At 43.9% G+C, this 21,270-nt stretch overlaps 1 protein-coding gene across 8 annotated transcripts in view; it reads left to right on the top strand.

The window, feature by feature from the left end:
- Positions 1–21,270, top strand: part of LOC147033985 (equilibrative nucleobase transporter 1-like) — a 136,818-nt gene that overhangs the window by 44,272 nt on the left and 71,276 nt on the right. For 5 of the 8 annotated variants that reach the window (XR_015056343.1, XR_015056340.1, XM_085874398.1 and 2 more), the window contains 3 exons: positions 8,500–8,592; positions 16,040–16,179; positions 18,904–19,007. Coding sequence is in view for 6 of the 8 variants with exons in the window: in XM_085874398.1 (XP_085730524.1) it covers positions 8,500–8,592; positions 16,040–16,179; positions 18,904–19,007 (337 nt within the window). In the remaining 2 variants the exon portion in view is untranslated. The remainder of the gene's footprint in view (positions 1–8,499; positions 8,593–16,039; positions 16,180–18,903; positions 19,008–21,270) is intronic. The other 3 variants (XM_085874413.1, XM_085874382.1, XM_085874390.1) reach the window with 2 other exon arrangements.

The following is a 21,270-nucleotide window of genomic DNA, read 5'->3' as shown; positions in this document are numbered from 1 at the left end:
TGACGGGTTCCTCTTGTGAAGCCCATTTGTATATACCAATTCCCCTAAACGCTGCCAATACGCCATTATACGGTAGCTGTAAGTTAGAAACACGTTCAGTAAGTTCTGTGGTCGTCTGGAAGACGTCAATCAAATTCATCTACATACGCCAATGTGCGTTTGAGATACGTTAAATATAGGTTCAAAGCACGCTACTAATAGGTTCAAAGCACGTTACTCGTAGGTTAAAAATTAAGTTTCGGGTATGCTAAACATTACCTCGACGTGTTTCGACTTATGAGTAACTTACAAGTAACGTGTGGCGGACGTGTGTAAACGATTGCGGAGCGTGCCGAGAACTTATGCCAGCGTATGCGGAACTTGTGAGCCATACATCGAGTACGTCGTAAAATTTTCAGCATGCTTGAAATTTCACGACGTACTAGACGTACCACGTAATATGCCAGCGTACTTCATTGTTTTTCATCGTGCTCCTAACGTCTACACAACTTACCCATACCGTATTCGACGTGTCCCAGCGTTTTAGACACATTTTTCATAGGTCGGCATACGCTGGCTAAATCGTCAAGGTGTGACTGCGATGTTGACACTTCCAATTTTCAGGCGGTTATGATTTAAATCGGCGTGCGGCAGGTTTTTAATAGAGAACGCCACGAGTTCGTCGGCGATACGTGCAGCGCATTATGACTAAGTTAAACTATCGTTGGGCATAGGTTGTGAACGCCGACAACAGGCTAAGCATTCGTTGGTATAAGTTATCTTTAACACAACGAAACGTTCTGTGCCCGTTACTAATACGTTATGCATAGGACCAACACGTTATGAATACGACCAAAACTTTAAAAAAAAAACCTCAAAACTTCAGCGTACGCCAACGTTTTACGTGCATTTTTATATGTTGCCATTCCTGGCTAAAACGTCAAGGTGTGACTGGACATTAATGAAGAAGAAGAATTCCTATAACTGTGTTTGGGTCTATTTGGCTAAATGAAAGGAAAAGCAATTTTCATTTGCTAATATCTTTTGTAGACTAGAAACCAATAAAGTCAACTTGGATAACAAACCGGAGATAATTAGTTTGCTCTATTACACACTCGAGCTGATACCTTAGCCAAATGAAGAAGAAGAAAAACCTTTCAAACCCACTGTATTTCGTTTGTTTCTCGGCTTTGCCTATTTCATATTGACAGTAACCCGATGTACGTGCTTATATAATACATCGTGGTTATATACCTGGTATCATTCCAATTGCATTGGGCCTAGGCGTAACACCCAAGCCTAAGGCCTGAGTCCTGCCGATCTGTGCTGATTCATGCAATGATTTTATTGGAGTGGAATCAGGCCAGATGTCCAGCCAATGCAAGCCATAATAAATGTAACAAACAAGCCATAATAAAGAGCTTTACTCATTTTCGCTGCAGTGGTTCAACAGGTTATCTTGGTCTTTTTTAAATTAATAATTTTTTCCAACTGTTTGTTGTTGAAAAATGGGATTGTCTACCAAAAGTACACTTTGTTGGAACAAAACGTTTTGTTTTATTTTAAACCTCCAAAAACGAACTGAGCAGTGAAACACACACACACACACACACACACACACACACACACACACACACACACACACACACACACACACACACACGCACGCAAAGGCCATTTTCCCCGCTAAAGCAGGGGTTAGCCTTGCGGACCCCATGACAATCTTCTCCACTTTACCCTGTTTTCTGCATCTCCCCTTCTTAATCCCCTTGCCCACATTTCCTCTTCCACCACATTTAGCCAAGTTTTTCTCGGTCTTCCCCGTCCTCTACTTCCGACTGCACTCATTTCCAACACTCCTCTCACCCAGTCACTTTCATCCTTCTTCAACACATGACCCAACCATCTCAACCTGTTTCTCTTCACAACCTCCATCACAGACTCTATTCCCATCATCTTCCGCAAGTCATCATTTGTCTTCCTCTCTCTCAACGATACTCCACACATCCACCGAACCATTCGCATTTCCACCCTTTCCAGCCTTTGTTGCTGCTCCATGTTCAGTACCCATGTCTCACTCCCATAAACCATCGTACTCCTCACACATGTAGCATACACCTTTCCCTTCAGCTTCAACGACACTCCCCTCTTCGTCAGCACGCCACTCAGTTCCCGAAACGTCTTCCATGCACATCTCACTCGAGCAACCGTCGAAGAGTCTGATCCACCTTCTCCATTCAGCATGTCTCCGAGATAGCAAAATGTTTTTACCCCTTCCAGCTTCACACCATCTCCAAGATCCAACTCAACAATTCCTTCATCTGCTGTTCCCTCGATGCACACCTTACACTTGAATGTAGCTGCCACACTGGTTAATGACCCTCTCACCCCACTACATTTTCGATAAACCCATTCAGCACACATTGTACACTGAATGGAGTTCACTCCGACACCCTTCCTGCACACAGCACACGGCCACTTCCCAGTCCTTTCGACCTCACCACATGCTTTACCACTTGCCATCACCTTCGTCTTTCCGATATTCACCTTCAAACCTTTTGCCTCCATACATTCCTTCCACTTGTTCATATTCTCCTTCAGTCCATCCATACTCTCTGCAATCAACACCAGATCATCTGCATACAGCAGCTCCCACGGTAAACCCTCCTTTACCCTCCGAGCCAGCACCTCCATCACAACTACAAATAGAAGTGGACTTGGTACCCCCTGGTGCACTCCTACCCTCACCTCAAACTCACCACTGTTCCCATCCTTTGTCCTTACAGCTGTGCGTGCTCTCTTGTACATGGCCATCACTACTCTGATCAACCATTCCTCCACTCCTAACTTCCTCAATGCCCATGTCATAACTTCATGTGGAACCCGATCAAATGCTTTCTCCAGATCAACAAACCCAAAAAACAACTTCTTCCTCTTCTCCATGTCATTCTCCTGCAACTGCCTTACAATAAAAATTGCATCTGTTGTTCCTCTTCCTGGCATAAATCCAAACTGCATTTCGTCAATCTTTACCTTCTTCCTTATCCTCTTCTCCAACACCCTTTCCAATACCTTCATTCCATGCTCCAATAACTTTATTGCTCTATAGGAGCCACAGTCCAGAGGGTCACCTTTCCCCTTCTACAGAGGGACGAGGGTACTCAGTTCCCAATCCACTGGAATGCGGCCTTCTTTCACCACCAGATTACAGATCTCTGTCATTCTCTTCACACCCCAACTTCCCGCTGCCTTCAACATATCTCCCACAACTCCCGTCGGCCCTCCTGCTTTTCTACTCTTCATTGCTCTTATAGCTTCCTCAACTTCCTTCTCAGTTATCTTCTCTGCTGGTCCTAAAACCGGGTTACTCTGGATGTTGCTATCCCATTCATTTTCTGCATTCAACAGCCTTTCCATATATCTCTTCCATCTTCCTTTAATTCCATCTGAGTCCGCAACAATTTGTCCCACTTCATCCTTCAAGCAACTCACCCCCGTCACATCAAATCTCTCTCTCGCTATCTGCTTTGCAATCCTGAATACCGTTCTCTTTTTACCCTCCTCCGAATCCAAGCGTTCTCCGAACATTTTCCTATGGGCCTCCTGCGCCTTTGCAACCTCTTTCTTTGCAGCCTTCTTGGCTTCCTTATAACTTTCATGTGCTGCCTCTTCTTCCACCGTACCCTTCGCCTTTGGCCATTCCTTGAACTTCTTCCTCTTCTCTTCAATCGTCTTTCCAACTTCATCACCCCACCACCATGTTTCCGAGTGCCTCGGTGGTCCTTTTGTCCATCCACATACCTCACCAACGGCTCCCAATCGACTATCTTTCATTGACATCCAACCACTTTCAAGCTCAACCACATCACCTTCAACCATACTCAGCCTCTCTCTTAATGCTTCCTTCACTGTCGCCTCTTTCAACCTCCACACCTTCATCCTCGGTTGGTACTTCACCCGCCGAATTCTCCACGTACCTTTCACCCTTATATCGCAGACAACTAGGTGGTGCTGCGAAACAGTCTCCTCCCCTGGGATCACCTTTGTGTCCCTGAGGTTTCCCCTATTTCGCTGACGCACCATCAGGTAGTCCAATGGTTGTCGTCAACCCACCTGACGTGTATGTAATAAGCTTATTATCCGCTTTCTGGAATTGAGTATTACAGATCAACAAATCAGCTCCATCAGCAAACTCCAAGATCCTTTCACCTTCTCCATTTCTCACACCATATCCATAACCCCCATGGACTCCCTCAAAACCGTCTGGACTCCTTCCCACATGTCCATTCAAGTCTCCTCCAACCACAACAACTTCCTCATCTTTCACATTTTCCATCAACTTCTCCATCGCACACCACAACATGTTCTTCTCTTCATCGCTTCAACCGACCTGCGGGGCATATCCTGAGATGACGTTCACCAAGAGATTTCCGATCACAATTCTCACCATCATCAACCTTTCACTCACTCTAGTCACACTCACTACACTGTCTACAAACTCCTCAGAAAACATGACACCAACACCATGCATGCCTTCCAGGCACCCTTGCCACATAAACTTGTACTTCTGCCCCTGCCTTCCCTTCACCATTCTCACACCACTTCCCTTCCACCATGTCTCCTGCACACAACATATGTCCACTCTTCTTCTGACCACCACTTCTCCAGATCTCCCTGTCATTGTCCCTACATTCCATGTACCAAACCTCAGAAACCGATCTCCACGTGGGGCATCAGACGATTGGTCATCATAAATGGAAAAATTTCCTCCCTTGCTTCGATCGGGTTCCCCACCTTGAGTTTTAACGAGAGGGGGTGAGGACCCCCACGGGGTACTTTGGGCTGTACCCTGCCCATCAGTTGTACTCTGAGCAGTGAAACTGAGTCATCAGAACTGAGCAGTGAAAGTTTGTGTGAATTTAGAAACGACTGATCCTTGTCATTGTTTTGTAACATCAGATTGTCATTTAAACTCGCACACGAGCCCGTGGTGGCAGACATGATGTGATGAATCTGTTGTGAATTCCCGATTCACTCCTTTTTCGTGTTTAATCATAGAGCGAGCATTTGTTACCAAGTGACTTTCAATAACAAAGAAAGGCTTATTAAGCTGGAGAGGGGGTGGGGGCTTAAACCTTCCATCCATCCATTGGGACCATACTCTGTGCAGATCGTTGGTACTGCCTATGCAGTCTCCTTGGCTATTGGGCATAATCCTGGACGGATCACCACTCCGACACAGGACACCAGCAAGCTGGCACTCATTTTGCCGACCTCGGAAGGATGACGGGCAGAGTCAAGGATCCTGGGATCCCAAGCCCACCACCCTAACCATTAAGCCAACAGCAAGCATGCCTAAACCTTAATTGCACTTAATTTGCACAATTCCGGATTGACGCCTACCTTAAGCCTATGCCTTAACGACACTGACGCACAGAGGAAGAAAGACCAACAGAAGTAGGGATAGAAGAAGATGAGGATGAATCCAGCCTGTTCATGATTTCACAAGGGAGCAGAGACTGAGAGCTTGGTGAACATCATCGATCAGGTCAACAGTTCTTGGTGAAATAACTGTGCTCCAGTTCCAATTGTCCCTTGTCTGTTAAAAGACAAATTCCAACGGCTCATCCCAAACTCTGCCTGCCTCATTCAAGGCAGATCACCAACTGCTTGTCTCCAGGACAAACTGAAAACTCACAGGCCATGACATCAGCCCTCACGATTGGCTTCTGGTAGAATCGTCTCTGCCCTGGTTGAATGAGAGGGGTTCAGACATGGGTTTGAATTTGTGACCTTTGATTGGCTTCGTATCAGACCATACCCCATCCCTTGATAGGCCATGCTCTTGTGTTCCAAACGTCCAATCAGGATGCGGCCTGAAACTTGGGAAAGTCACTGGGGCTTGCGTCACATGGGATGCACTTCTGAAGGACATAAGAAGATGAATACAATCATAAATGACATATTTGTCAGGTGAATTACTAAGGGACGAGGAGCTAACTTTACACTTGGTCTCTTGTACACTGATGAGAATTGACGTGACAGCGAATCTAAACACGTAGTAAAGATAAAACTAACCACACTAAACAGCTATTCCACCACCTGAGGCATTTTCGTTGCAATACAGTAAGACCCCGACGTTCACAGGGTATACATTCCTGGAAAATGCAGCGAATGTTGAATCCAAGAATGTCGGGGCATTCCTTCAATTGGAAAAAGGGGGATAGGTTTTTTTATTTATTTATTTTAAAATACACTTCTGGACTGGTCTCCTATATCCACTGCCACTGATATTAATTCAGCCTAGGAATTCTTCCACAGAAACCTGCTCTCTTATGCACAGACTTATCCCACCTCGTCTTCAGTTAGGTTACCCATCCTCCCCCTCTTAGTACTCTGAATCCTGTGGTGAGGCAGTTGTTTTAAAACAACTTGCATTCTCCTCCTGTAAGGCAAATCTGACCGAAGGCAACCTCAGATCATGCCACAAGGCCGCAACAAGTGTGTCCACTCTCGGGAGAGCCAGAGAATAACATCTGTCCATTCTCAAGAATGAGCTTTCAAACTTGTCTTCCTCCTCTAAAACCTGGTGGCACCTTGTCTAGTCCATCTCTGTTGTATGCTCTCCTTCCATCACTTCAAATTGCACCACCAGGAGGATGCCCATTTGGTATCTGGCTTTGGAGGCTAACTTTGAAATGTGGCTTGTCCAAGAGAGATCTTGTCTGAGAGCGATACCCAAGAGTTTTAGTGACTGATCCTCTTTGAGAGGGTTGGTGAGAAAGTATATGGGAGGACTTGTGGTACGGTCTTTTCCAAGAGAGAGCGAGCTAGTATGTGTGATTTCTCTGGATTGAAAGACATATTCCAAGTGTTTGACCAGTTTGTGGTTTTGTAAAGGTCTGAGGAGTGGGAAGAGGTTGCTGCCTGTCTGTCCGAAGGATGAGAGATGTCACGGCAGAGAGTGGAGTCATCAGCAAAGAGATTTGGAGAGATCATTGATGAAGATCAGGATTAAGATGGGGCCGAGAACACTGCCTTGGTGTACTGTAGCTTTGACAGGGAGGGAGATGAAAGGGTTGTATTTAGAGCCACATATTGGCTATGAGTGTGGAGGAAGTCAGTAACCCAAGAGTGGAGTTTGCCTGAGATTCCAGATGCAGACAGTTTGGAGAGCAAGGCAGGATGCCAGACTGTATCAAAATCTCGAGAGATGTCGCTGATCTCATGACTGATATTGGGAGTCTCCATCCATTGTTCGGAGAGTAGAAGCAGCATGTCCAAGGTACAGTGACCAGGTCTAAATCCGAATTGATGATCTGAGATGAGGCTGTTGTAGAAAAGGAATGATTTCACATAAATTGCGATTATGGATTCCATGACCTTGCTGATTGTAAGTAAGCTGATAAGTCTGTATTTAAGTGACTCGGTTTTCTTCACCTTGTTTATGTAATTCATTGATGTTGATGGATTTCCAAGTAGATGGAAGATGATCTTGGTGAAAAGGGCAGAGAGAGGAAGTGGAAGAGCAGCAGCGTTGGTTTTTAGGACACTTTAGCTGATGCAGTCCGGTCCAGTTGCAGTTAGAGTCGAGGGTTGTCAGAAGCTTTTCCACCTTTTCAGGTGCAAAAGACACAATTCAGGAGCTGTTTGATACGACTGGGAAGGATGTGTGCAGAGGTGGACACAAGATTTAGAAGCAAACACAGAATTGAGACATTCGGCCTTCTCACGAGTGGAGTTGGCTGTGGGGCCATTTTAAGTGAGGGAAGGGATGGAAGGGGAGCATACACTTGATGGACTTAACAAGGTGCCACCAGGTTTTAGAGGAGGGAGACAAGTTTGAAAGCTCATTCTTGAGATTGGACCAATGTTTTCTGGCTCTTCTGGGAGTAGACACACTTGTTGCAGGCTTTGTGGAATGATCTGAGGTTGCCTTCTGTTGGAATTGCCTTCCACAAGGAGAATGCAAGTTGTTTTAAAACAACTGCTGCACCTCAGGATTTGGAGTACCAAGAGTGGGAGGATGGGTAAGATAATTGAAGATGAGTTGGGATAAGTCTGTGCATAAGAGAGAGCAGGTTTCTGTGGAAGAATTCCCAGGCTGAATCAATACCAGTGGCAGTGGATATCGGAGACCATTCATGAAGTGTAAAAAAAAAATAAATATGGAAAGTGCAAGTGTGGAAACGGGTCACATTTTTAAACCGCAAATATGCGGGGTCCATGAATGTCAAATCTGCGAATGTTGGTGTTGCACAGTATTTCACAATGTGTTCCTTTAACATGTATCTTGTGTATTTACATTGTTTACTGTGAGACTTAGTTGTTGTAGAAAAATAAGGGTTACTTACTTGGGAGTTGATGGTCTTTTGAATTGTTTCTATATTGTTAACGTGTGTGTGTGTGTGTGTGTGTGTGTGTGTGTGTGTGTGTGTGTGTGTGTGTGTGTGTGTGTGTGTGTGTGTGTGTGTGTGTGTGCGCGTGTGTGTGTGTGCACGCACACTTGTGCCAGTGTAGGTTGCAAACCTGTTTCCTCGCTATCAAGCAACGTTCATCACTGCATGTAATGGGGCTTTCGATTCCTCTGCCTCCATGGCTCTCATCATAAAGGTATTTTATGGTGACAATATAGGGTGGAGGGAAGGAGGGTTTGTGAGTGTATTACTAAATGTAATTGGGTGGGGTCAGGTGGGGTAAATTGACCAGAGACTGGTCTGAGTTGAGTTGGGTGGAAAGGAGCAAACAGGCTAGGAGCTGGATTGAGGAGAAGAGAGGGTGTGACTGGTGGACTGGAGAAGTGATGGAGTAGTTTGTTCAGAGAGTAGGATGGAGAAGGGAGTGCAGTACACAGTGGAGTTTCAGGAGCAGTCAACATGAAAACAGACAAAATGGTTTGTTTGAGCCAAATTTATGCACTATTTAAATTAAATAGGAAAGTCAAACGACATTCGGTGGAGCGCATACCTCCATCAAGCTGAACAGTTTCTGGTTTATATCCCACTGATAGGCTGAATCTGGATCTGGACTGTAACCAAAACATATTCAGCTTGTTTTTTCTCCTACCCAACTCATCCAACAAGTTTTGTCATAATCTGCTTTAAAATATCATGCTATTATCATTTTTTGGTCCTATCTCTCAATTGTGAAGAATTAATTTTGAAATTGTAGTATCCGAATCCTCACCAAAATCGTATCTGTTTGTCCTTGTGACACACCCAACATATCCTTCAATTGACTTCCTCGACTTCCGTCATTTTTTTATGTATACTGAATTCTCTTTGTACATTACTCTTCCACATTTGCTTGCTTTTGATGCAATTTGAAGAGGAGCATTCAAAGCAGAAATTTTATCCGAAACGGGTGCAAATATTTACTTTCCATTCGTGTTCAACAATGACATATATCACAGCCCACCACAGTGTTTTGTCACATCCTGTACACTGCAATCATTTTCGACTTTCATATTGCATCTCACCTAACTCGTCTTCTTATTTATGGAGTGTTTGTTTAAAAAAAAAATCACGACTGGTGCGTCACGAGCCACCAAAAAAAATCACGAGCCACCTTCAAAGAAAATGAAAAGAAAGCCTCCATGTTGGAAATATAATCCAGAATATTTTGCATTGGGATGTACCTTTACTAGATCCAAGGACAAACCAAAGTCACAGTGAGTTATTTGTCGGGTGGCATTGTCAAATGAAGCGCTTAAACCTGCGACATTGCACCGCCATTTATCTACAAAGCATCCGGAATATGAATAGAAGCCATTTCAGTTTTTTTTTTTTTTTCAACAAAAGAAACGGGAACTTTGTCATCAGCAGTTTTCAATGCCTAAAATGACAACTTTACTTATTAGTGTTTTGAAAGCATCTTTCCTGATTTCGCTGAGGATTGCAAAGTCAAAAAAACCCCACACAGTTTGGGAAGATCTTGTGGTGCTCTGTTGTGTGAGAGATGTGTGTAAATGTTTATTTGGCTTTGAAGCAGTAAAAATAAATAATAAAAAATATATCTTACCTCTATTCTAATTTCAAATAATACAGTTTGTCATCACACTCAAGACATGTCCACTCGATTTTAGAAGAGCAACTTGTTCAACATATCTGAGATAAGAGATTCACCATTCAACTTGATGACTCCACACATTGCAAGTTTATCTCAGTTACTGGTTTACGTGCAGTATCCTTGGGAAGGTGAAATTGTCAGAGATTTCCAGTTCTCTAAACCTCTGGAAACTTGGACAACTGGTGAAGAAATCTTCAAAGCTATTGATTCCTCCATGTGTGCACATTCTTTAAAGTGGTCGGATTGTATCGGGATATGCACCGACGGTGCACGTTCCATTACAGGAGTGCACATACTGTAGGTGTGATTTAGCAGGTAAAACAAGTTGCCCCAACAGTATGAGTAACCCACTGCATTGTGCCAGAGAAGCTTCAGCAGCTCACCATTTGGAGCCAGAACTATACACTGTTCTGACAGATACAGTGAAAACAGTAAACTTTGTTAAAGCAAGGCCACTTAATTCCTGTCTTTTTGCTGCACCATACAATGAAATGGAGCTAATCACGTCCAACTGTTGCTGCACACCAAGATCCGCTGCCTATCATATGGATAAGTCTTGCAACAAATATTTGAGCTGCACAAGGAACTGGATGACTTCTTGACAAAAGCAAGCTACAGCCATGCAAGACGATTCAAAGACCAACTCTTTCCTGCTAAACTTGCATATTTAGCTGATATATTTAACCTTCTGAGTGATCTTAACCTTTCTCTGCAAGGCAAAGATACCAACATTTTGATGTTTAGCGATAAAGTGATGGAATATAGGATTCAGAAAGAAACTCGGTTGTGGCAAACTCGCTTGGAAAATGGAATTGTTGGAATGTTTCCGTAGCTCACAGAATTTCTCAGCAATTCTGAGATTGGATTGCTGAGCATCAAAGCAGTTTTGAATGCTCACTTTAATGCCTTGGATACGAAATTTGAGACCTATTTCAGATGACAAGTGGCAGTGGATCCATGCGCCGTTCTCAGAAGATGTCTTTTCGAACACAAACCTGAGCTACCAAGTCCAAGATCAGCTCGTGGATTTGTCACGTGATGGCAGCCTGAAGGTAAAATTCAGGGAGCAATCCCTCACGGCCTTTTGGCTCTATGCTGAAAAGGACTATGAAGAACTGTCAGGTGAATCAATAAAAGTATTGCTTCCATTTGCAACAACCGATGCTTGTGAAGCTGCATTTTCATGCTTAACAGCCTTAAAAACAAAATACAGATCTCAGCTCCAGCCAGAACATGACATGCATGCCTGCCTATCCACAATTTTTCCTCACATTGATGAACTGGAAGGGAAGATTCAAGCCCAGGGTTCTCATTAAGTTGGGTAAGTTATATTCATTCTTTACTCTCTACTTGTACTTGTATCATTTAAAATGTATATCAATAACACTACAATTGTTAAGTGTTGTACTGTTATTTTAAAACACTAATTTGAACACATTTAGAAGCATCTGCTTTTAGACAGACGACACAAAAACGCCTGTTATGCATGACATCACGACTGCAAATTAAAGTTGAATACAGTATTAGTCTGGTATATGCACATAAAAATTGGTTTCAAAATGTTGTGAAAAAAGGGGGTATGTGGTCTATAGGAAAACTAGAAGGGCCCTCGGTGGAGTGCATATCTCCTCCACGTAATACCTGATCCACGAGACCATATCGGGCCCAATATATTTTTGAAATGTCATGCTATGCAGTACTATATTGTTTTTGGCCCTATCTCTCAATGGTGAAGAATAACTTGAAAAATTAAATAATTCTCTTATCCAGATCCAGATTCGGATCTTCACCAAAATCGAATCTATTCTTCCTTGCAACATACCCAACCTGTCCACCAAGTTTCGTCTAAAATCCATTCACAACTTTTTGAGATCGTGCTATACAGGGTGTCCCTAAAAATGACATCATTTGAAACTTGAATATCAAAGTAACTACATGTCCCAGGCAAACAAAAGTAAATAGGCTTCACGTTGAACAATAAAAGATTTATTTATCAAAATTCGAACGAGATTCAGAGGGATGTAGATTTTATAACCATTTTCTCAAAACTTCACAAATGATCAATATGCGCACCGTCTGTGACACGACACACGTCAAGTCGGTGGTCCAGCTCCTGCCAAACACGCTGCAGCATGTCTTGCGTAACATTCTCCAGCGCCTCAGTGATTCTCTGCTTAAGTTTCTCCAGGCTTGTAGGAAGAGAGGGGATATAGACCAGTCCTTTCACATAGCCCCATAGAAAAAAAATCACAAGGTTTCAAGTCAGGTGAACGTGGTGGCCATTTCAACAGCACATTGTCATTATCACTGGCATGCCCAATCCATCTTCCTGGTAGATTCTCATTGAGATAAGAATTAAACATTCTAGTCCTGGCGCTGGTGGGGGGGGGGGGAGTTCGTGTCCATCACTCTTCTACGGCGTTACCTTGGATTTTCTTGTTCTATATACTAAGACCTTCAAGAAAAGTTTGGGTAACACTTCCAGACCAAGTACGTTTTTTCTACAGCCCCGGCCAAACATTTACGGTTTCGCCCGTAGTTATCTAAATTGACCATATCGGAGTTCGATATGGTCAATTTAGATAACTTTGTCAGGTCAGGTTCGATCTGTGACCTGCTACAGGTACCATGTAAACCTGTACTAACCTGTTCCATGGTCGGGTTGTCGGCGACTAAACCGTCTCCCCTACCAGGTTTTCTGGTGAGGAGGGTGTTTGGATATGGACACCCAGCAGGATTAAAAACAAAACCTTCAAAGGGCGGAGGAGCTCCTTGTGAGCCAACGGCCATCCATATCTAGTGCCCAACTGTGTCTGTGGACATCCTCCTGCAGTTGGGTCACTTCTTATTAGGAGGTTGGTGGCAGGATTTGCACTCCGGCCACCGTAAAACCCTTCATTCCGCAAAACGCAAAAACGCAAAAAAATCTGAAAACCCACTCCGTGGGAGTACCTCCTGTGCAGCTTCCCTTCGCAGGGCAGCTCACCGGATGACGGGATTGGGGCAAAGCCTTCGGGACCCCCAATCTTTGATAGGAGGGAAACCACGGGGTAACATCCCTGGGTCAGATTGCGGGAGAGTGTGTCGGAGTGGTGCTGAGGTGTCGTCCACCAGACGGCGGTCTCCTTGGGTTAACCTGAGGCGGTCCCTTCGGGTGGGTGCCTGGAATGTCCTATCCCTAAGAGAGGATGATCACCTGTCTCTGTTATCATCTGAGCTCAAGCGTTTGGACATCGGGATTGCAGCTCTCTCTGAGGTTCGGAGACCGGATTGCGGCGAGATAATGGTGGGTGGTTACACCTACTATTGGTCTGGTCGCTCTGATGGTTACCATACCCAAGGAGTTGCTGTAGCTGTGTCCAATAAGCTGACCCCAATGATAATTGAGGTAACACCGGTCAACGAGCGTATTATGAGATTAAGGATTCGTCACTCCTTAGGTGTCATTTCCCTGGTCTCTGTTTATGCTCCGACTGAGGCGAGTGATCTCACCGTGAAGGATGCATTCTATGCCACACTCGAGTCTGTGGTTGATCAGTGCCCCAGACGAGATACACTTCTCGTCTTGGGGGATTTCAATGCATCGACTGGAACTGATAGGGATGGTTATGAGGTGTGTGTTGGTCCCCATGGGTCAGGAACTATGAACCAGAATAGCACTAAGTTCCTTGACTTTGCAAGAAGTCATGGACTTAGGGTGGCTGGTTCATGGTTTCAGCGCCCGCAAGCTCATCGCTGGACTTGGTATTCCAACGCTGGCGGTGTGGCAAAGGAGATTGACCATGTCCTCATTGACGGTCGTTGGAGGATGATCCAGAACTGCAGGGTCTACCGGAGTGCTCAGTTCCTCAATACTGACCACAGGCTTGTTGTAGCAACTCTAAAGCTGCACCTTAAATCCTGGAGAATGGTACCATCCCAGCCGAGGCTGGATGTTGCCAAGCTCAGGGAGGAGAGAGTAGCTGAGGAGTTTGCGAACAGGCTGAGTGGACACTTGGGGGGTCTGGGTGCTTTGGGGGGGTCCTGAAGAGTTGTGGAGCGCCTTCAAGACCACCGTCCTTGATGTTGCCGGTGGATGCCTTGGAGCTCACCGCAGGGCAAAGAAGAATTTTGTCTCTCAAGGGACACTGGATACCATTGACCAGAGTCGCAGGGCCAGGCTGAATGGCAGAGCTGAGCTGTTCAGGGAGCTGAGGCGTAAAACTGTACGTGCACTGAGGGTGGACAAGGAGGCCTATGTGCAAGGAATCTGTGAGGGGGTAGAGCATCACCTGTGGACAGGTGATTCTCGTCCCGCTTACAGGGGAATTCGCGCATTACGTTCATCCAAGCCCATCCCTCGGAGCACTACAGTTCGAGCAGAGAGTGGTAGGCTCTTGACAGAGGGGTCTGAAGTGAAGGCCCGCTGGGCCGGTTACTTTGAGCGGTTGTACCAGGCTGATCCCCCAACTGTCGAGTTGGACGTCAAGGGTGTTACAATCCCTGTTGCTGACCCTCGAATCAACTGTGGTCCACCTACGCTTGTGGAAACACGGGCTGCGGTGAACCAGTTGAAACGGGGCAAAGCTCCAGGGATCTGTGGCATCCATGCCGAACTTCTCAAGGCTGGTGGAAATGCTGCACTCATGTCGTTGCATACAGTTTTGTGCTCTGCCTGGAACACAGGCATCATCCCAACTGACTGGAAGAGGGGCCTTGTTGTCCCTCTCTGGAAATGGTGATCGCCAAGACTGCAACAACTACCGAGGGGTGACGCTGCTCTCAGTGCCGGGCAAGGTCTTTGCTCGGATAATTCTCGATAGGGTTCGCCACCATCTGCTTGAGCACCAGCGTCCAGAGCAGTCAGGCTTTACACCAAAGAGGTCAACGATTGACCGTATCCTTGCACTTCGTGTCCTCACCGAACGCAGACGAGAGTTTCGGCAGGGGCTGCTTGCAGCCTATGTTGATCTCTGTAAAGCGTTCGATTCAGTGAATCGGGATGTCCTCTGGAGGATTCTTGGTCTTCGTGGGGTGCCACCAAAACTGATCGATCGGATGTCTGAACTCTACTCTGGTACTGAGAGTGCTATGAAGTGTGGTGGTACCATCTCTGACTTATTTCCAGTTGTTACTGGAGTTCGTCAGGGATGTGTACTTGCCCCCACACTTTTCAGCACTTGTATGGACTGGATTCTAGGGAGGATGTCGGAGAGATCAAGTTGCGGTGCGTCATTTGGGAATGTCAAGATCTCGGACCTTGACTTTGCAGATGATGCAGTCATCTTTGCGGAGACTTTAGACATCCTCTTGGGGGCCCTCGAGGTGCTGAATGAGGAGTCGGAGCCGTTGGGATTACGGGTTTCTTGGGTCAAAACTAAGATCCAGGCTTTCGGTGACATCTTGGATGCTGCTGTCCTGTCTGTGTCTGTTTGTGGTGAGGATGTTGAGGTCGTGGAGAGATTCACTTACCTTGGCAGTGATATTCATGTCTCTGCTGGCTGCGAGTCAGAGGTCAATAGACGTCTGGGTCGGGCCTGGGTCGGGTCGGGTAGTGGCATGATCCTTAGACCATACCTAATCCCCCCACCAAGTTTCGTCGAAATCCGTCGAGGAGTTTTTCCGTAATACTGTTCACAAACAAACAAACAAAGGGGTGAAAACAGTAATCTCCGATCTTCGATGGCGGAGGTTAAACATAACCTCCATCCTCCTTTGGTGGTGGACTTAATAAACCACAACTATTACTGCTCCCCATGTTCTTCTGAGCACCTTAATTGTAGAGTGGGTAAGACCTTGTTGCATTACCCTCACTTGTGTGGTTTCCATTACCATGGAAATAGTTATGACTCGTGAGTGCTCCAATACTCCAATGTCAAGAGCTTGGGCCTCCACCATGTTCTTATGGTTTTGATTGCTGCCTGGAGTAAAAAGTGTAACCCAAAACCTATAACAATGACTGGTATATAATGTCATTTGGATAAACTATTATATGTAAATGTTTGTGTTTTAGTTTCTGTGGCACGCTGGAATCCCTCTTCAATTCTGCTTTGTGGCCATCAGCCTTACTTTCCCGTTTTTGGCTATACGATCTCTCGTACTGCTACCTCGCCGCAACATCCCTTTCCCCGCACCATCAAGATACAGCTATGGGTGAGAATCTGGGATCTTAGCAGAAGAGTTCTGCTGATTTTGGGGACTGGGGCAGATTGTTGAATGAATTATTGAAAATTTACTAAGGGAGGGTTGATTTGAGAGGGTGTTTTAATTTTCCCAATGCTTTTTGAAAAAACAATAATGGAGGGATATTGTAATTGTGTCTGTCTGTCTGTGTCCGTCTGTCCATCACGCTATCTCCTCTTAAACCATTGTGCAAAAATTCACTAAACTTGGTCGTAATGATCACCACTTGGCACACAGGTGTGAAAGCAGTAGAGGAGGGTGTCAAAAGGTCAAATACCAAAAAATGCAATTATGAACGTGTTATCAAACACTTTTCAATGAAACTTTGTCTCGGTAATCAACATTGGGGGCTGCATGAAACGTGCAATGATTTTTTGGATTTGACTCCTGGTTCATGCCCCATGGGGTGGGATCTTCGGTTCACAGGGGTCAAAATGGAAAAACAAACATACAAAAATAAACCAATGTCACCCGCAGGGTGACCCATATCTTCCCAAAACGTGACCACATGTGACTTCTTTAAGGTCACACTGAGGTGAACAGAGCTGTTATCCACCAGGAGCGACTCCTTGAGGAATATCTGCCGACAAGAGATTCCGATGAGAATCGTTCTACAGAGTAACCATGAAAAATATGCTTTTGCCTCATAACGTCACCAAATGATGTCATAATGTCTCAAGCTTGACATATCTAGAAAGCACTCATCGAGGTGTTCAATTTGAGGTACTACACGATATGGTTCCTAAAACTTGAAAATTTGACCTTGGGGTCAAATATGTTTGACCTGAGGCGCTAACCATGAAGGTCAAGGCCAATTGCCACCAAAAATTAATCGGCTGAGCGCCAGACCATGAACTATATTCCCATGAAGTTTGAAGACGATCCGATCAAAATTACTCAAAAAATAAGGGTTTTGTCGACTCCCTGATTTGCGACAAAGTGACCTTGACCTTTGACCTTGACCTTCAAAATTTTATGCTGAAAGGGACCTCTATAGGCCTCTGATATGCGAAGTTACATAAATTTCCAATGATAACTGTGCTCTGCAGAGTGATTTATACGTGATTACAGACCAAAAAAACAAAACAAAAAAAAAAACGTATGAAGGTCAAGGCCAATCGCCACCAAAAATTAATCAGCTGAGTGCCAGACCATGAACTATATTCCCATGAAGTTTGAAGACTATGCGATCAAAATTACTCAAAAAATAAAGGTTTCGTCGACTCCCCTGATTTGCGAAAAAGTGACCTTGACCTTTGACCTTGACCTTCAAAATTTTGTGTTCTGAAAGGGACCTCTATAGGCCTCTGATATGCGAAGTTACAAAAATTTCCGATGATAACTGTGCTCTGCAGAATTTTTTTTATACGTGATTACAGACAAACAAACAAACAAACAAAAAAAAAAACATACAAGCTGACTAACATATCTTGCAAAAACTTCGTTTTGGCAAGATAAAAAAAAGATACAAGCTGACTAACATATCTTGCAAAAACTTCGTTTTGGCAAGATAAAAATACATTTCAACTCAATATTTGATGTTGGGTCATTCCTGGTGGAACTCATTTCCTTCTATTTGTTTGTCTATTGTTTAACAATCATGGGGTTTTACATGTTTGAAATAGATTGTGACCTTTGTCATCTGTGATATGAAATCCTTCTTTTCAATAGTTCCCAGTGCCCCATAAAGAACATGAGAAGGGAGTCAAATATATGATTTATTGCGAAGTCAAAACATGGAGGGTGTTCCTCATTTTCTCTTTGAATGCAGATTTGAGTCCACATGACTTTGCATTCTGTTTTTTTTTTTTTTCTTCATTATCTTAGGCTCATAGCGGACATACATGACATAAGACTGTTACATTAGACAAACACAGCCCCTGAGCTTGGGGGAAGTGCTGCCACTTCCCGGGGTACTCTGGGTAAAAGCAACGTCAACAATGGTACTGCTTTTCTCACTGCACTCAGTGTGGCATTTCCTCAGAAGGAATTTCTTCCTCCCCATGGATACCAACATATGGGGTTTGTCCGTGCTTTTAACCTTTTAAATGCAGAATGTCAAGCAAGGAAGCGGCACATACCCTTTTTTTAAAGTCTTTGGTACGACTGTCAGGGTTTGAACCACCGACCTCCCAGACTCTGAGCAGATGCTGTAACTTGGCTAATGTTACACCACCACCGAGTCTGGTGGTGATAGATCACAGTTTAGGCATCTGGTGATGGATCGGAGTTTAGCATACGCTTTTGTGTGGACCCAATATGTGAGGTTTAAAACTATTAGCTAAAGGTTATGGTTGAGGTCGAAGAGCTGAGTTCGTCGATGCAAGTTATTGTGAAACCATTTTCAACGTTTAGGACCTGTATTTGTGTTGGCCGATGGTTGAACATTTTGGTTTTAGGGCTGGACTCAGTGTGGGATAGGACCCAGCAGGATCACATTTCTGACCTTTGAGCTGGTTTAGTGTGGGATCGTTTTCTTATTTTATTTTAATCTTTGATCAATAATGAGGTTTGTTTAAGTTTTTGTTTGGTCTTGGAGTGGGTTGTGAGTGTCGATTGCCTAATGTATAATGTTGGTTCCATTTTATAACTCCAATGATAAGTAAACTTTTGAGGTCGTGGATGTGAATAAACAGACATGAACCTTAATTGTGACAAATGCATGTTGTTCATCAACAATGGCTGTGTTTTCAGTTTATCCCTCTCGTTCTTCAAACGACATGAGTTGCATGAAGTTGAGGATGGAGAAGAACAAGTTGAATTTGAAATTCAACAAGTCCCATCACCTACTGGTTCGGGTTTGTCTAAAATAATGCTCTTGTGACATTATTGTCATGTCATTGATGATAGAGTTGGTAAAACTGTTTCGAGAACAACAAAATAATCATTTGCACAATTCTTCTCATTAAAATTGTATCAAAAAAAGTCTGAATTGGTGAAGGCTTTAGTGCATTGGGGAGTCAAGTGGATGGTTGAGTTGATTTGGAAGTTGTGGAGTATGGAGAAGATGCTGGATGATTGGAGGATGAGCATAACACCACTTTTCAAACGGAAAGGGGATACCATGGACTGTGGAAATGATAGAGGGATCAAATTGATTGAGGGAGCATGCAATTAAAGTAATGGAGAGGATTGGAAATCAAAGTTTCAGGGAAATTGTAAAATATATATATATATATATATATATGATGTAGTCAGATTAAATGCACTTCAGGGGAACAGTGGATGCAATTTTCATCATGAGACAGATCCAGGAAAATATGCTCGAAGGAAATAAGAAGCTATATTACGCATTTATAGATCTAGAGAAGGGATCTGATGATATTGCAAGAGAAGTGGTGTATTGGTGTATGAGAGAGAAGGGTGTACCAGAGACGTTTGTGAGAATCGTGCTGGCAATGTTTTAGGGAGCTGGCGCGATGGTAAGGACAGTGAACAGGGACTCACAACATTTTAGAGTGGAGGTTGGTCTACACAAAGTCATTTCCTTTTTTTGTTTTTTTAAATACATGATCAAGGCTCATGGAAGAGCTAGAGCAGAATGGAAGGAAACAAAATTAAAAGGGGGAAAACACCAACAGCAGAGTATAAGTGAGAGTGAGATCAAGGGTAGGGGGAGAAGGACACATTGGGGTGAGAACAAACTGTGCGTAAGTTGAATTAAACACAGCAATAAGAGGAAATGGAAAGCAGGGGTGGAATAGAAAAGGAACAAACCAATTGACAACTTACAAACGAAAAGAGGTGAGGGAGAGGGGGGTAAAAATCACAATAACACAAAAAAGGGAATGCTGGAAAATAGGGTAATTTATGGATGTGTTGTTAATCACTTTTTAATGAAACTTTGTCTGGGCAATCAACATTGGGGGCCGCATGAAACATGCAAAGATTTTTTGGATTTGACTCCCGGTTCATGCCCCAGGGATCAGGAGTATGGATGGGGAATGACCTGAGGTAGTGGTGAACAATTGTCTTGAAATCCTGGAGGGAAGAATGAGACTAACAGACTGGGGAAGTTGCTTCCACAGGTGAGAGAAAAGAAGAACAAATGAGTGGAGGTGAGCAGTGAGCCTGGATTTTGAGAGGTCAACAAGAAAAGGGTTATTGGCAGACCACATGTGCCTTGGAAAAACCTGAGAGGGACAGAGCTAAGAGAGGGCAGAGTTTGCAAAACCAAAAAGGAGGTGGTAGACTACAGAGAGGCCATCAACCTTCTGCAATGTGAAAGTAACAGGCCAAGACATTTGGCTTCATTACAGGAGATTCCAATGATATTGAGGACTTTGCTTTCCACAACAACAGGAAGAGCAAGGTGTGATGCAGGGGAGCCAGCCCAAAGGGGAGAGCAATACTCAATCAAGCTGCGAATGAAGGCCTTTTATGTTGTCAAAGGTTCACATTTGCCAAGGAAAGACATTGCATGACGAAGAATGCCCAGCCAGTGGCTGGATTCAGGCCACCTTGCCGTTTTTCTGGTCATTTTTACTTCAGAGGCCATTTTTATGTATATGTTTAGGGTGTTTCTAAATTGTATTTTCCATTTTGAATGTAAATATAAAAATAACTAATGGACATACATGCATGCAATTTCCACAATCTTCTAGTCCAATTCAGTTTTTGTTGACATGTCGGTGAACATCCGCACCATGAGTGTAAACATGTCAGTGTGCACCATGAGTGTGTCTCAGAGTCTGATGTTCGATTTCAGTCCACGTTCGCACATGTCCAAAGTCACATTTTTAGCAAGTCACAACCTTTTTCAGGATTACTCTACACACTGGAGAGACACCTGAAAGGCAACCGTGCAAACAATAATTATTACTTTGAGTTCGGCTACAAAATGGTTCAAACTCCGTGCTTTTATGTCTAATAGTTGTTGTTTTAAAAAATTTTTACATTCAAAATGGGAAATATAATTTCCGAACACCCTGTATATCTCAACTAAATACATCTTTATTTTCTATTTAAGAAACACTCCAAGTTAAAAGTTGATACGTAGTATCACGTTAAAAAAGAAAAACTAATTACTTGTTACTTGTATTGAGTTCAAGTGTCTGCCTT

The sequence above is a fragment of the Eptatretus burgeri genome, chromosome 1, assembly GCF_056783735.1.
Source record: "Eptatretus burgeri isolate ZD-2024b chromosome 1, Ebu_testis_v1, whole genome shotgun sequence".
In the NCBI taxonomy this organism is placed as follows: Eukaryota; Metazoa; Chordata; class Myxini; order Myxiniformes; family Myxinidae; genus Eptatretus; species Eptatretus burgeri.
Note: the sequence above shows the minus strand (reverse complement) of the source record. Positions and strands in the feature narration are given on the sequence as shown.